We start from the raw sequence: 15,549 nt of genomic DNA, 5'->3' as shown, positions 1-15,549 counted from the left end.
TCAATGATCTACTTTGAGTTACTTTTCATAAAGGACAGGGTATTAAGACAAGGTTCTTAGGAGTTTTTTGTTGTTTCTTTCTGGCATATATATGTCAGATTGTCCTCATACTTGCTGAAAATGTCATTGAATGATATTTGCATCTTTCTCTGGATTTATAAAAAAAATTATTCTCAATTTTGTATTGGTTTTAATTTGATTAGTGTTTTCATAGCATATCTTTTTTTATTCTTTTGTTTTTAAGCACCTGTATCATATTCAAAGTGGTTTTCTTTCTATAAGAAAATTTATTATCCATTCTGACAAAGTCTACTGTTTCATTGGTGTATTTAGACCATTCACACTTAATGTAAATATTGGCATATTTAGATGTATGTCTACTATTTTATTATTTGCTCTGTTCCCTCTGTTTTTTAATCCACTGCTTCCCCTTTCCTGCCTTATTTTGGAAAATTTGATTTTTTTTAGTACTCCATTTTAAATTATTTGAGATTTTTACTATATGCTTTGGCAAATTTTTTTTAGCAGTTGACCTTGAGAATCATGGTACACACACTTCTTCATAGTCTACTCAAGATTAATATTTTATTACTTCAAATGGAATATAGAAAATTCACTGCCATGTAAGTCCCTTTAACCTTCCCACTTTTGATTGTGTTGTCATATATCTTATATCAGACACGTGATAATTTTTATTTTCAATTGTCATACATATATTTTTCAGTTTAAGAGAAAAAATAGCCTATGATATTTATCCAGATATTTACCAGATCTGGCGTCTTTCTTTTGATCCTGATAGTCCAGTTGCCCTTTCGTATTATTTCTCTTCCATCCGAAGATATTCCTATAGTGTTTCTTTTAGGGCAAGACTGTTAGCAGTCTTAGTACTCTTAGTTTTCCTTTATCTGAAAATAACTTTATTTCTTCTTTGTTTTTGAAGGATATATCTAGTTGGGAAGTTCTGGGTTTTTTCCCCCTGCCAGCACTTCAAAAATGTTATCTTGCATCTTTTTAACCTACATGATTTCTACTTGAGAAACCCACAGTTGTTCAAATCATTGTTCTCTATGTGGAATGTATTGTTTTTCTCTGGCTGCTTTCCAGATTATTTGTCTTCAGCTTTTAGCAATTTGATTATTGTGTATCTGGGCATGGATTTCTTTGAGTTTTTTTTTTTAATTTTTATTTATTTATGATAGTCACACAGAGAGAGAGAGAGAGAGGCAGAGACATAGGCAGAGGGAGAAGCAGGCTCCATGCACCGGGAGCCTGACGTGGGATTCGATCCCGGGTCTCCAGGATCGCGCCCTGGGCCAAAGGCAGGTGCCAAACCGCTGCGCCACCCAGGGATCCCAGATTTCTTTGAGTTTAATCATTTGGGGTTCACTGAGCTTCTTAAATCTGTAAGATTGTGTCTTTCACAAAATTTGGGAGCTTTTCAGACGTTATTTCTTTACTTTTTCTGCTTTACATTTTTTCTCTTCTTCATCTGGAATTCGGATGACATGAACATTAAACCTTTTGGTGCTGTCCCACAGGTGCCTGAGACTATACTTTTTTTCAGTCTTTTTGCTCTTGGTTTAAAGTGTATCATTTCTCTTGATCTGTCCTCAAGTTCACTACCTGCTGGTTCATTCTCATTCTCTCTCTCTCTCTCTCTCTCTCTCTCTCTCTCTCTCTCCTTATATTAAGCCCATCTGTGAATTTTTAATTTCCATCATTGTATTTTTCAGGACTATAATTTCCATTTGGTTCCTTTTTGTAACTTTTATTTCTTTGTTGAGATTCTCTATTTTTTCCCATTCATTTCAAGAGTACTTGCCTTTACATCTTGATATATGCTTATAATACATAATTTCAAGTGTTTGACAATTCTAACATCTGTGTCATCTTGGAATTAACATCTATTGATTGTATTTTCCACTGTGAGTTGAGATTTCCCTCGTTCTTCATATGCCAAATAATTCTGGATTGTATCCTGGACATTTTGAATATTTGGGCCTTATTTAAATCCTAAGGAGAATGTTGATTTTGTTTATTTGTTTGTTTAGCAGGCTGCCAGCCAGGTAAATCTCAAGCTCCAAGTTCTGACCTGCCTTTTGAGGACTATATATAGTTCCAGTGTTGGTTATGTTTTCAAAGCATTTGCAGTGCTGTCTGAATCAATCCCTGTTGCTGCCCATTGCCCAGTCTGGGACCAGGGCGACCATCTGCCCAGTGGCTCATTTCTCAGACTCTATTAAGGGTCAGATCCATGCATGCTGAGCTCAGAGATAAGCCAGGAGTTCATACACAAATTTATGGGATTGCTCTCTTGACCTCCGTCCTTTCTGTCATCACTTTGGCCCTTCCCCCTCCTGGGAGCCTTCTTTCCAGTTCTTTGGCCAGAAAACTAGGGCTTTAATTTCCCTCTTCTGCCACATACTTCCTATGACTGTGGCTATGTCTAGAACCAGGCTTCCAGAGGATACAGAGAGGTAAAGAGCAGTGAGGATTTGCTTCCAGCTCTTACAACCACAGCTCCTCTGATTTGAGAGAAATATTCCTTTCCCTCAGAATTATAGGAACCTGCTCTGCTGCCACTGCCATCATGCTGCTGCCCCGTTGCTGGCACAGTACTGCCTGGTGCCTGGGGATCTTCCCAGAGAATGGGGAAAAGCCAGGGGATTTCCTCTGCTCTCTGCAGAGTTTATGAGTTCCCTTTCCTCCTTGGGCTAGAAGGAAAGGGCTTTTCTTTGGGCTCTTCTTGTCCTCATTTGGTTTGTACTTCCAGGTTTTAGGCTTCCCTTGAGTCCAGGGTAGACAATACCAGAAGGGGAGAAATGGTAAGCTCACTACAGGTTTGGTAGAACTCAGAATTCTGGTGTCTTTCCCCATTCTTCTTTTACTCCATTTACCATTTCCAGAGTCCTCAAATTCTATGCATTCTGTCCAGGAAGTCTAGTATGCAGTGGGAGAGACAGAATAGAGTGTGCTTGCTCCATCTCCCCGGGGAACCAGAACTCTTACTATGTTCTGAGACTATACTTTGTATTAGATACCTCATTTAATCTTAAACAGCTCTGAAAGGGCTGTTTCCCAGCCTTTTCCCATTTCACAGATGAGGGGACAGGTAGTTATGTAATTTCTTCCTAATCATAGAGGTCATAAATGGTGGGAAAAAATCTAAAATCTGGCGCACCTGGGTGGCTCAGTGGTTGAGCATCTGCCTTCGGCTAAGGACCCCTCCTGGGGTCCAGGGATTGAGTCCCACATCAGGCTCCCCTATGTCTCTACCTCTCTCTGTGTGTCTCTCATGAATAAGTAAATAAAATCTTTTTTAAAAAATCTAAAATCTAAGCCAGAGGTATCTTGTTTCAAAGTTCATGACATTTTATACTTTCAAGTAATTTTTTCTAATATGCTTCCCCACACACACAATTAATAATAGCTACTCAGGCATACACCACAAATTAGAATAGAACTATTCAATTACAGTGAGTGTGAATCAAGCTTATTTAAAACATTTATATTACTAATTCTTGCAGGTATCGAAGCTCCTAATAGTTTATTCAACCTACTAATTTTATTCAGCAAATATTAGCTAAGCATTGTGCTATGTGTGATTCAGAGTTAACTCCGAGATAGAGAGCCTATCTTCAGGATGTTTCTGGGCTACTCGGGGAGTTATGTGAATGCAAACAATAAGTACAATACAATAATAATAAAAGACAAAAAATAAAGTGCAATGGGAATTGAGGAAGGAGACATTACTTCTAAGTAGGAAAACAAATGAAGACTTATATTTCCACCTGTAAAATGAAAAAAAAAGTGTCAGATAATGTATATGTTTACATATGAGACAGGACCACAGAAACTTTCACTCTAACAATGCCTGTCCCCAAGTGATTTCTTACAGTGTTATGAACAGATCGGTTTTATCATTTATGTTTGTTAACTTCTCCCCAGGTCCCCCCGGCAAGCTTTTTTACACTAATGTAAATTCTAAACAGTCCGTTTGGGAAAGATTTAAATAAACCAAAAGGTTTTAAATGGTTTATTGGTAACAATGGTTTAAGGAGTCAAAAATAGCCCCTCGTGTATTATATTTATTAACATTGAGAACTTTGAGTTAAACATTTTTTTTCCTGTTTTCAATAGGAAAAAAACATTTGTTTGCATAGGAATTCATGAAGGTGATCCAACGTGGAAAAAGAACTATTCACTGTGGCCCTGGGGCTCTTGTGACAAATTAGTTCCTTCAGAGATTGTATTCAACCCTGAGGAGTGGATTAAACTTACAAGAAATATTTATAACTGGACCGAAGAATATGGAAGGTATGGACAGCGGCTGTGTTTTTCATCAGAGCACAGCAGTTTTGTGTGCTTAAAAATTTTAACTAAATTTTGAGATGCCCGTGCATATTTTTTATTTTTTTATTAGTTATTAATACTGTTATTTGCTGCCCACGTGAATCATAATAGAGAACATGTATTTCTGGTTCTCATGTTTAAAGAACAGTAGGGTGATGGGAAAGCAGGAAGGGCTGTGGTGGAGTGGGCTCCCCAACAGTTTGGGGCATGGCACCTTCCACTTCCAGCTCTTATAACACTATATTGTCCTAAAAGTGGAAGAGATGCATTAACTGCAGTAGAGCTGCAATAGGTACTCTGTGTTTTGGGATAGCTTGCACATGCATGAACTTACCCTGTTTGTTGTTTTCGGGAATGGCAGGTCATTCCTCTCTGGGGAAGACTGGCCCTTGGGGAACATGTTCTTCACAGTTATCATTAGCCTGGTTAGGTTGTTTGGGGCATGATCAGTCTTACTATAAGCATCTCTACAGAGCTGACTCACTCCCGTTGGAAATCAAGTCACCATCTATAGAAACGTGCCTCCCTTGCCATTTTTTAAAATTATGAATTATTTAAAGATTAGATCACTATTGTGTATTAATTCAAAAACAGGCAAGATGATATTTAAAAAAAATGCTACAAGGAGTTTTGGGTCCATATGAGGAAACAGACCACATTGCACTAACAGACAGAGATGGATGAGTAGGTCTGTGTCAAAGCACTCCATGAGCAGCATGAGGAAAAGTTAGAAAATAATCTTTTCTGTGGCACCTAGCTGGTTCAGTCATTGGAGCATGCAACCCTTGATCCTGGGGTTGTGAGTTCAGGCCCCATGTTGAGCATAAAACTCACAAAAAAAAAAAAAAAAGAAGAAGAAGAAAATGAAAAGAAAGAATATAACTTTTTCTGCAAACAGCTGACCAAAGGACAAGTACCCAACACCATTCATTATATCCATTCCATCAAAATAGACACATAATAAGGAAGTTTAATTAAAAGAAAAATTCAGCAGATGGTTTAGCCCATGTTCTGTGAGCGGCGTCCTGGCTTGAGCAATGCTGTTAGCAAAGCCAGGAGTCCCCTCTCTCAGGCTTCTCGCCTTGCTTCTCAGCTGTTTGGCTCTTAGCTGTGGTCGTAGAGTGACCCAGGCTTCACCCCTGCCCCATTGCCCATCTAGCACTTCTTAGGAACAGCTGGCTCTTCAGATGCCTCCAGCCTCTTCCCACTAATCCTTCATCTGCTCCCATGGGGCACTGGGGCTCATTATGCAGATTAAGAACACATTTATGAAAATCTCAAATTCCTAACGATCAGACTTTTCTAGGAGAATAAGTTTATTATTTCGATTCCTATCAGTACTTCAATATCCAACCTATTTTATCTGCCTCGTAGGATTATAAAACAAAGATTACATGTCTGTAGCAATAAATGTAGCAGCAGAAAAATGTCACTGTTTTCTTGTAATTACAGGTTTGATCCATCTTCTTGGGAGTCTGTGGCCAATGAAGAGATGTGGCAAGCAAGGTGACTAGCCCACACTTTTGTGTTTGCAGTTTGTTTTGGGGTCAGTGGTAATAATAAAATAACATTTTTAAAAAGATTTTATTTATTTGAGAGAGAGAGCGAGAGAAAGAAAGCATAGGCAGGCTGAGGGGCAGAGGGAGAAGCAGACTCCCCACTGAGCAGGGAGCCCGATGATGCCAGGCTCGATCCCAGGACCCCATGATCATGACTTGAGCTAAAGGCAGATACTTAACCAACTGAGCCACCTAGACACACCCCTAAAATAACATTCATGAGCAGCCATTTTGTTTGAGGCATTGTGCTGGTCACTGTACATTCAATAATCTCATTTGACCTTCATAAAAACCTATAAAGAAGTTGCTATGATTGATCCCCATTTTACAAAAGGACAAACTGGAAGTAGAGAGCTTACTTGTCCAAAGCCAAATAGCGACAAGTGATGGAGTCTGGAACTCACATCCAGCTGACTCAGGAATACTGCTATGCTCCTGTGCCCTCTGGCCTCATCTAAACCAAAGTGAGTATAATTGATTGAAGAGAAGTTGATAATGCCTCGAATCCATGTTTAATGTGCTAGCTAATTATGTAAGCACTTACTGAATACTTCCCAAAGGCCAGACACCATGCTAGGTTTAGAAGCTATGTATGTATGTATGCATGTAACCCAGTTCCTACCCTCAAGGAGCTTCCAGTCTAATGGAGCAGACCCACTTGTTAGAAGAAACTTGAGGATTAATGTGCTAATTGCTATACTCTCCTGTTGTCCCTGTACGGAACACTTTGTGGTGATGCAATGGATGCTTTTGGTTCCTGTCATTATTTTAAAATCTTCAGAATACCCAGGGTGCCTTGGTGATGCCGTCCATTAGGCACCCAACTCTTGGTTTCAGCTGGGGTGGTGATATCAGGATCATGGGATCAAGGTCTACATGGGGCTCTGCCCTCAGCAGGGAGTCTGCTTGAGACTCTTTCCCTCTTCCTCTGTCCCTCCCCACCATGCTCTCTCTCTCGCTCTCTTTCTCTCTCTCTCAAATAAATAAAGAAATCTTTTAAAAAACAAATAAAATATTCAAAATATCTAACACTAACAGACTTTGACCTAAATATAATATAAAAGTCTTAAGTGGCCTACAGAAGGGGATACCAAGTATATATGAAGCATTTCTTTCCGCAGAGAAATGGTGCCCAATTTGAGCCAGAGAATGTGCTTTGCACTGAGGATTGAGTTATGATAGAAAGGATTTACATAAGTTTAAAGAGGTTTTTAAAAAAATTGTCAAGAAATAGAGCTCCAAAATAGCAATTACAAAAATAGCCATATTATGGTTATTACATCAGTGTTTTTGAAAAGTCAGAAAACAGCATATTTCAAGTTATCTCCCTAGTTATAGGGACAAATGCTTGCTTTGAAGAACTGATCAAAGATGCACCGTCTGTTCGCACAGTTCTTCAGTGTGATTGAATGTAGGGAGGCTGGGGAAGAAATCACATAAAAGAAGAAAGCAGGTCATTATTCAGGCAGGTATTGATTTAATTGGTGTGCAGAATACAATTTGGACGAGTACATGTGGTCAAAGAGTCTAACTACCTTTGAAGAACTAGTCACACCTGGCCCGAGCAGTTGCAGTGGGTACCTTCGGGGGTGTGCTGACAAACCCAGCAAGTCTGTCCCTTCCCGGCTGCTCTTGAGTGACAGTGATATACATCCGGAGGAGAACTGATGTGTGATAGTGATGATGAGTTTAAGCTTTTTCCTAAAAGCTTTGGCAAGCAGTGTGAATGCAGCATGTTGGCAGTAGGGAAAGGAGGTGCTGCTGGTTCAGAGTACACTTCTATGAAGATGAGAGAGGAAAAGTATACAGTAAAGGGATTTTTTTTGTATGTTCTTTATCAGTGGAAGAGTCTGACAGATGTAGCTTTAAATGTGAAATTTGACAACATGATTTTAATGAACGTTCCCACCTCCCCTACTCCCAGGATGAAAACACCATTCTTCATCTTTAACCTGGCAGAAAGTGTGAGCGTCCCTTCAGCTGTGAAGGCTCAACTCTACACTTACGCATATAACGTATGGTACACTTTTATATATATATACGTATATATATATGAATATGTTTGGTGAAAAGGTGGTGGTGATTGGAATGGAGTGTGTGTATCACAGTAGAGTTTCTACTTTTTTGTTTCTAGTTTTATTTGGCTTTAGGAAGTGATATAAATGGAAAACTACTTGTGTATCACAAATAATCTCTAAAGTAAATGGTGTGGTTGGCAAATGATACCCCTCCTCATAGATGTCCAAGTCTTCATCTCTGGAACCTGTGAACAGAAGGCCTTACATGACAAAGGGGACTTTGCACGTATGATTAAGTTAAAGATTTTACGATGGGGAAATTATCCTGGATTATCCAGGTGGACCCAGTGTAATCGCATGGCCCTTCTAAAAAGGAGGCAGGAGGGTCAGAGTCAGAGAAGGAGAGGTGGTAACGTAAGCAGAAGTCAGAGAACAAGGGATCCCTGGGTGGCGCAGCGGTTTGGCGCCTACCTTTGGCCCAGGGTGCGATCCTGGAGACCTGGGATCAAATCCCACATCGGGCTCCCGGTGCATGGAGCCTGCTTCTCCCTCTGCCTGTGTCTCTGCGCCTCTCTCTCTCTCTCCCTCTGTGACTATCATAAATAAATAAATAAATAAAATTAAAAAAAAAAAAAAAAAAAGAAGTCAGAGAACAAGATTCAAAGGCTCTGTGTGGCTGGCCTGGAAGGTGGAGGATGGGGCCATAAGTTGGGGAGTGCAGGCAGCCTCTGGAAGCAGCCAAGGGCAAAGGAACAGATTGTAGAGCCTCCAGAAAGAACATGACCCTGCTGGTTTTATGAAAACCTTGATTTTATGTATTTTTACCTCCAGAAGCATAAGATAATAAATGTATATTGCTTGAAGCCACTATCTTTGGTGGTGATTTGTTACAACAACAAAAAGAAACAAATAAGAACAATTGGAACAGAAAATGTCACCACCAAACAAGTTCTGACAGGTTGCCCTCTGTGCAAAAGTCCTGACCCTGGCTGCACTTGAAACGATAGGTTTGTGGCTGATTGGGATTTCATGAGGAAGGGGGGAAGGGTCTTAGAGAGTGGCTCTGACTTGTGACTGTGGCCCCAGGAGGCCAAAGCAGCCTTCAGAGGGCCCAGCCACAGAGAGGCTCTTGCACAGGTAGGTGGGCCTCTCTAATGGAAAACAAAAGGACAGAGCAGAGGCTTGCTGGTATCCTGCTTTCATGAGCCCCTTCTCTTCTGTAATCTATAGCCCTGGGCTCTTCAGATGCCGTCTGGGAAACGGAGGCTGTCGGAGGATGAGGACATCGGAGGATGTCCTGGCCAAGGCCAATGAGACCAGAGCCCCAGAGCCATGTGTGTGAGCACCTGAGGTGTTGGCCATCCCAGGTTGTGGTGGGTCTGCTCAGCCCAGGCGCTGGTTCAACGCTATGTCCAGATCACATGGCATCCAATCAGTATGACTCATTTTACTCCTAAATTTTGGGATCATGGATCCATCGTTTATTCATTTATTCATTTACTCACAGAGCATTTATTGAGAATCCAGTCTGTACCAAATAGTGTGGTGATGACCAAACATTGTCCCCCTGCTACCAGAGGTAGTAGCAGCCTGCAGAAAGAGACAGGAAATAGAGTCCTCCTTTACATTCAGTTTTGTAAGATTTGCAGAGGTGCCGTGGGGGCAGCAGGCTGTGCATGCGTACATCCTTCCAGAGAGGGGGTGGTGAGGAGGGGAGGGAGGCTTTGGAGAGAAGTCACCGGAGTGTCATCTTTAAAAAAAAAAAAAGATTTTATTTATTTGAGAGGAGAAGAGAGAGAGAGAGCCTGAGTGGGGTGAGGAGCAGAGGGAGAAGCAGACTCCCTCCTGAGCAGAGAGCCAGATGTGGGACTTGATTTGGGGATTCCAGGATCATGACCTGAGCTAAAGGCAGATGCTTGACTGACTGAGCCACTCAGGTGCCCTGGAGTGTCATCTTGAAAGATCAGAGGGAGCTAGCCAGACACATGATGGGGCCAGAGTAGTGAGAAAATGGGTGTGGGAGGACAGGCCACAGGAACAAAGGCAGAACCCTCCCAGGTACCCACTTGAGGATGGCCAGGGATCGATTATGGGAGACACCAAGCTAGAGTTCTGTCTGGCATTCGGGAAGTCCAGCTTCCAGGCCTGCTCCACCATTAATTGTCAACTATAAGTCAGTTCACCTTTCCAGGCCTCGATTTCTTCTAAATATAAAAGTGGGCTTTAAGCATTATCAGTGATCTCTCATGTCCTTATCATGGCATATCCTGTTCATCTCTAGTACTCTGTGATGGTGTCAAACACAAGCAGTATTTAGTTGGGAGAAATAGGAGACTTACTATTGTGTCATATTCTCATCAGTGACCTGTTCCCTGGTCAGTTGCTAGGCCACTACTGAAACTAATTCACAGATTTACTATCCCTCTAGGCCTCTAAACTTTACTCTTTTGAGTGGACACAAGTCCATAGGTCTCTTCTTTGCAGATGTCTCCAGATGTGTGACCTAGCTTGCAAGGCAATTCTACCCCTGCACCCCACCCCCACCCCCGTACTGGTTTTTCAAGAACATTCTTGTTAGGTGTAAGACATTTTTGTTATTATTTAAGTATTCTAGTCAGTAACTTAAACAGAACTTGAAGTTGAGGGGACATTAAGTTCAGGTGTAGAGGGGGAGCAGGGATTATCCCTATTTAGGAATACGTTTGTTAGATTGGTGTCCCCGGTAAATAGAATAGAGTCTGCTAAGATAGTAACACATAGAGGAGGAAATAGAATTACAGGTGATGTGAAATGACTGGCTTCTTAAGATACAGCACTGTGGCTTAATAGGCCACCCAGAATAAGTCGATGATGTGTCAACAACAAAGTGTTCTGCAAACAGGTAGTATGCTGGTTCCAATAGCTAAAGACGACACAACAGAGAGGTCACGACTGAGCCTGTCGTTCTCTTGAGCTGATGGGGGATGCTCACTGAAGGGCTGGCCTGTTTCAAACTCCAGAAACTTGGTAGGATTTTGAGAACTGGGGAAAGTTAAGAACCTAAACAGTTCCTGAGCCTATACGGCAGGCAGCAAGCCGTACACTTCACACGTGTCCCTCATCAGAGGATCGGAAGGAGGCTCAGGAAGAGGAGCAACAATTAGAGTAAAAAGACCCATGAGGAAGGGTAGAGAAACACTGGTATTTGACCAAAAGAATGGAAGAGCGAGAGGCTAGCTTCATAGCTTTGATGTACATGCAGGTGCAAGGGGACTGTTTCCTTTGTGATGGAGTGAAAGTGAAGGGGAAAACTGCTTTAAAAGTGAGCTGGAAGGCAGAAGGTTATTAAATAGCGAGATGACACCTCAAACGTGAATTCTGGGATTTTTCCTGTGGATACTATTTAAAAGTAGGTTAGGTGGGTATGCATTTATCTGCCCTGGAGTAGAAGTTGGGGCAATAGTTAATATATTGGGTCCCTTTCAACCTAATGATGTGATGAATACAGTTCTAACTGCAAAAGCCCTTGGTCCTGGAGAAGGCATCATTGCTTGTTCTGTGTGTTCACCGAGTCTGTTGCTGACCTCAAGTTCCCACAGATCCGACACCAATTTACCAGACCCCAAGAAGGCTGTGAAATTTCCCAGTAAGCAAGTCTAGTGTTCCATTGTGCAGATTTGGGTCGACTTTATTTGTTAAATTTTGCTGTTTCTCCCTGGAAAACTCAGTATCAAAGACTCAAACTCTATCCAGTTAATACTACCTCTGATGTTGCAAAACAAAATTCCTGATCTCTGTGGGCAAATTTTTAACTGTCAAAATTGTGATTACAGGATGCTCCAAAGATTTTTAATATCTTGCTATAGGGATGGCTCTTAAATTCTCTATGCTCAGCCTATTCGATGATGTATTCGTTTGAGCTGTTTTATTGTTGCTATTGTTATTACTGTTGTTTTTAAAGTAAAGAGAAATTTTTGTCAAAATGAGGTTCAAAATTCAAATTCCTTCAAGTTCTCTTTCCATGCAGTTTTCTAAAGAAATCTATTTTTTTCCCCCAACAGCTAAATTTAGAGTTTCAACCTTTTTGCCTGTTGAGTAAATAGCTTTCCATGAATTAGAACTAAATCCCTTTCCCAGAACATCGTTCTGAAGGAAGAGCATTTTGTCCTGACACAGTGTGTCTTAGGTTCCCTCTGCAACATCCGAAAAACCCCAGAAGCAGTTTTAGATGAAGCCCATTTGCCTCCTGCCACTGTAATAATTACAGTAACGTTCTTGCATTTTCTGCATGGCCTGGGAACGATTCGATTTTTACTATAGGCTGCTTGGATTTTTCTTCTTGTGTGATTAATTCCTCTGTGTTTTCTGTTTTTTGGGGGAAAAAAAAGTCAAGGAATAACGATGGAATACCAACATCTTTGCTGTTTTTCAGCTTTATAAGGAGATTGTCTATTTACAAAAGGAACACCCAGTGAATTGGCACAAGAACTATGCCATCGCCTGTGAGCGGATGTTACGCCTCCAGGAAAAAGGCACAGACCCTGAAGTCTTGATATCTGAAACCATCAGACACTTCCGTCTCTACACCCAGAAAGCATCAAATGATCCCCAGCTGCCTGATATTTTAATTGCTCTAAAGCACTTAAGAAAAGAACTGCAAAGTCTGAGAAATATGAAAAATGTCTGAGGCAGCAGAATGTGAAAAACCTGCTCATCATTCAGCGTCCAAAATTCCGAAGTCCAGAAGTTTTTCCTCCAAGAAAAAAAATTGCAAAAAAAAAAGAAAGAAAGAAAGACTAAGTCCTCTCCCATCACTAAGCAATACTATTTAGTGGGATGTTTTAGTTATTGTGATGTGGTGGGTATGCAAATTCTATTTATCCCACATCACCAAATTAGCATTTCAGTGAGAATCTTCCAGAAAACCTTCCTACTTCCTCAGTGTTTCACTTAATGACTTTGCTTGGTTAGATGCTAGAAAAGAATGGACGATTTTCAAGTACTTTCAACATCGATTGCAAATCTTTTAAGGGCCCTGCTTACTGGGATACGTTTTGAAGATTAAATTCTTAAAATATTAATACCAGACCAAAGACACATTTTCTGTCTCCCAAAAGCGATTTTTTAAGAGTGAATCTTGCTCTGCTTCAAGTTAAAATACTTTTTTTTTCTTTTAAGTGGCTATGGTTGTTACATAATTTCACAATGCAAGCCAAACACCAACCCAGTGAATATTTTTTAAAAAGTTGGAGTTTTATTGTCTTTCATAATTCTCTGAAATCATTAAAAAATAAAGCTAATTTGTTGTTTGCTCTCTTTCAGTTGCATAAAGTGGCAAATAAAAAGGATTTTGTATTTCCTCACTTAATTTTATATTTATGTTTTACTTCTGTTTGGGCTCATAAATCCGGGCCCAATAATTAGTAGGCTCCTGCTGCCAAAATGCAAAAAAAAAAAAAAAAAAAAGGCGGGGATTGGAGGAGGGGATGGGGAAGTGGTTCAATAAATTCATTTCTTTGACAAGCATCTTTTATACATATTACTAAAGAGAACAGAGTAAGAAATGCAAATAATAGTTCTTTATTTTATTATGACAGTTAATTAATAGCAACCTGTTTTAATGAATAAAGTCACTCCGAGTCCTTCAGCACTTCCTAAGTAGAGGCCAGAATCCGTAGGGATTCTCTTCCCCCCAATTGTAGAGCTCCGAGACTCCAAGCGCTATATAGGCCCCTGTATAGAAATGCTCACTAATGAAGAGGGAGGGCTAGAAGCTTGTCTGCATTCAAAGATCACTGGTGAGTCATTCAGCGAGAAAAGGCCTCTTACCAGGAATAGTCAAAGTTCCGCGGCATTGTACTAGCAAAAGGGTCTGATCAAAGGTCTCCCGTGGAGCTTGCATGGTTCCCTTTCATACGACGACCATAATTAAAACCACTAATTCTCTTTTAAAATGCTGCAGGATGCCATGTAGGCATCTGTCTGGAGTGTCCTTTGTGATGTCATAAGCTGTGAAGGACCAGTGCCGAGGGCTTTTGAGTGAAATGCCAGTCATGAAGGTGCTTCAAGACAAGGGTGCCTCTCAAAGCTTGACAGGGCCTTGACTGCACAATCCGAGCTGAATTTGCCCCTTGTCAGCTGCCAGTAAATAAATCTCAAAGGGGGAGAAGCTGAAGTTTCATTACCTGATCCGTGGGGCTTTGTTGGTTTTGGCATCACACAGGGGAAGCTCTTGCCTCTCCATTCTCTGGATTTGAAGATGTCCATTGGAGCCTGCAGCGCCTGGACAGGGTTCAGAGCGGAACCTTTTGAAGAGTGTCAATAGTTGTAACAGTTCAGCTGTTAGGAAGACAAATAAATGGAGGAGCTCATTAATCCGCTTTTGGCTCTCGGTGCCTTTTGCCCTTTTATCACAGCCTTATTAGGCTCCTACTCATCTTGAACCAGAAAAAAATGAATTGGAGTCGTTGAGTACTAATTGGCAAAGACTTTTAATCATGGGCCAAGAACTTTCACTGACTTGAAAGTAACTTCTCCACAGGGAAGAACCCAAAACCTGGTTTACCTTAAAACAAAAACCGATTCGGTTCAGTGTGGTGTAAAAATTGAAGGAAGCGTTGAGAAATTGTCTAAGTGTATCCATTTGAAAGAAATCGTGTGAGATTAGGATTTCCACTTTTCTCAAAGAAGAAAAGGACAAATAAAATTCAAATGAACATTCTCTGGACGCGTGTTGTGTTTATCAGTTCAGGAGAGAGATGGCACACATATGTGAGGTGATGGAGCATCTGTAGACATGTGGCTGTGAATATGCGTTTGGGCATCTGTATTCACGAGGTGTCAGAAGAACCTCATGGAAAGCAATATTTCCTATTTATGGCCTTAAGAATGGCAAATGGAGGCCTCTCTTTGAGACTACTTGCCTATTAAATTTGTGTCTAGGTGGTGGTGCTCCCTAGGTAAGTCTGAATATACCTCGTGTATTGACTTGTCAAATGGTGCATAGATTCTTCTGTACAGTATTTGTGCAGCTTTGGACCACTCTTTGAGAAAGCAATGACTATATATATATATATATATATATATAGTGGCCCAGAATACATGGGGTCATAATTATTTAAATTGCTAAAAACCATCAGTATGTGAAAAAAACAACAAACTGAGCTGAAACTTGGGCACAGTGGGCTTTGTTCCCAGATCTTTTATACTGAAGGATTCTTTCCTTTCTCTTGTGTGAGGTTAAACAAGTTGCTTTCTTTTTCTTTCTCTTGTCCTTGGCTAGGGCACAGACACCATAAAACCTGACAGAAGGGGTCTCCTTTAGTCTAACCCCCTGACATGGAAGAGCATGTGAGGGAGGTGACTTCTCATGCAGGATTTGGCCAGGATTCTCCCAGCAATGTCCCCGGAGTGCCGCGGGTTGGCAGGACGACAGGAACCCCACAAGGCCAACTTCTGCCTGGACTTTGGCCTGAGGAGCAAGTGGGAGCCAGCAAAACCTCCTGCCTCTCCACACGCGGCGGTGCCCTCCTGCCCAGCACCGAGTCTGGTGCACACCAGAGGGTGAGCAGGGCAGGGGACTGCGGCTCTGTGCCCTCTAACAACCCCCCACCCCAGCCTCATGGCCACTGATGGAAGCC

General features: G+C 41.2%; 1 protein-coding gene across 1 annotated transcript in view; it reads left to right on the top strand.

The window, feature by feature from the left end:
• TMEM260 (transmembrane protein 260) overlaps positions 1-13,272 on the top strand; it is a 66,770-nt gene extending 53,498 nt beyond the window's left edge. Inside the window, exons 13-16 of the mRNA XM_055304533.1 lie at positions 4,141-4,317; positions 5,806-5,859; positions 7,837-7,927; positions 12,342-13,272. Coding sequence (XP_055160508.1) covers positions 4,141-4,317; positions 5,806-5,859; positions 7,837-7,927; positions 12,342-12,596 — 577 coding nt within the window. The 3' untranslated portion in view covers positions 12,597-13,272. The remainder of the gene's footprint in view (positions 1-4,140; positions 4,318-5,805; positions 5,860-7,836; positions 7,928-12,341) is intronic.
• The last annotated feature ends 2,277 nt before the right edge of the window (positions 13,273-15,549 follow it).

Source organism: Nyctereutes procyonoides, unplaced genomic scaffold (genome assembly GCF_905146905.1).
Source record: "Nyctereutes procyonoides isolate TBG_1078 unplaced genomic scaffold, NYPRO_anot_genome, whole genome shotgun sequence".
NCBI classification, from domain to species: domain Eukaryota; kingdom Metazoa; phylum Chordata; class Mammalia; order Carnivora; family Canidae; genus Nyctereutes; species Nyctereutes procyonoides.
This window is presented reverse-complemented; position numbering and strand designations above follow the sequence as displayed.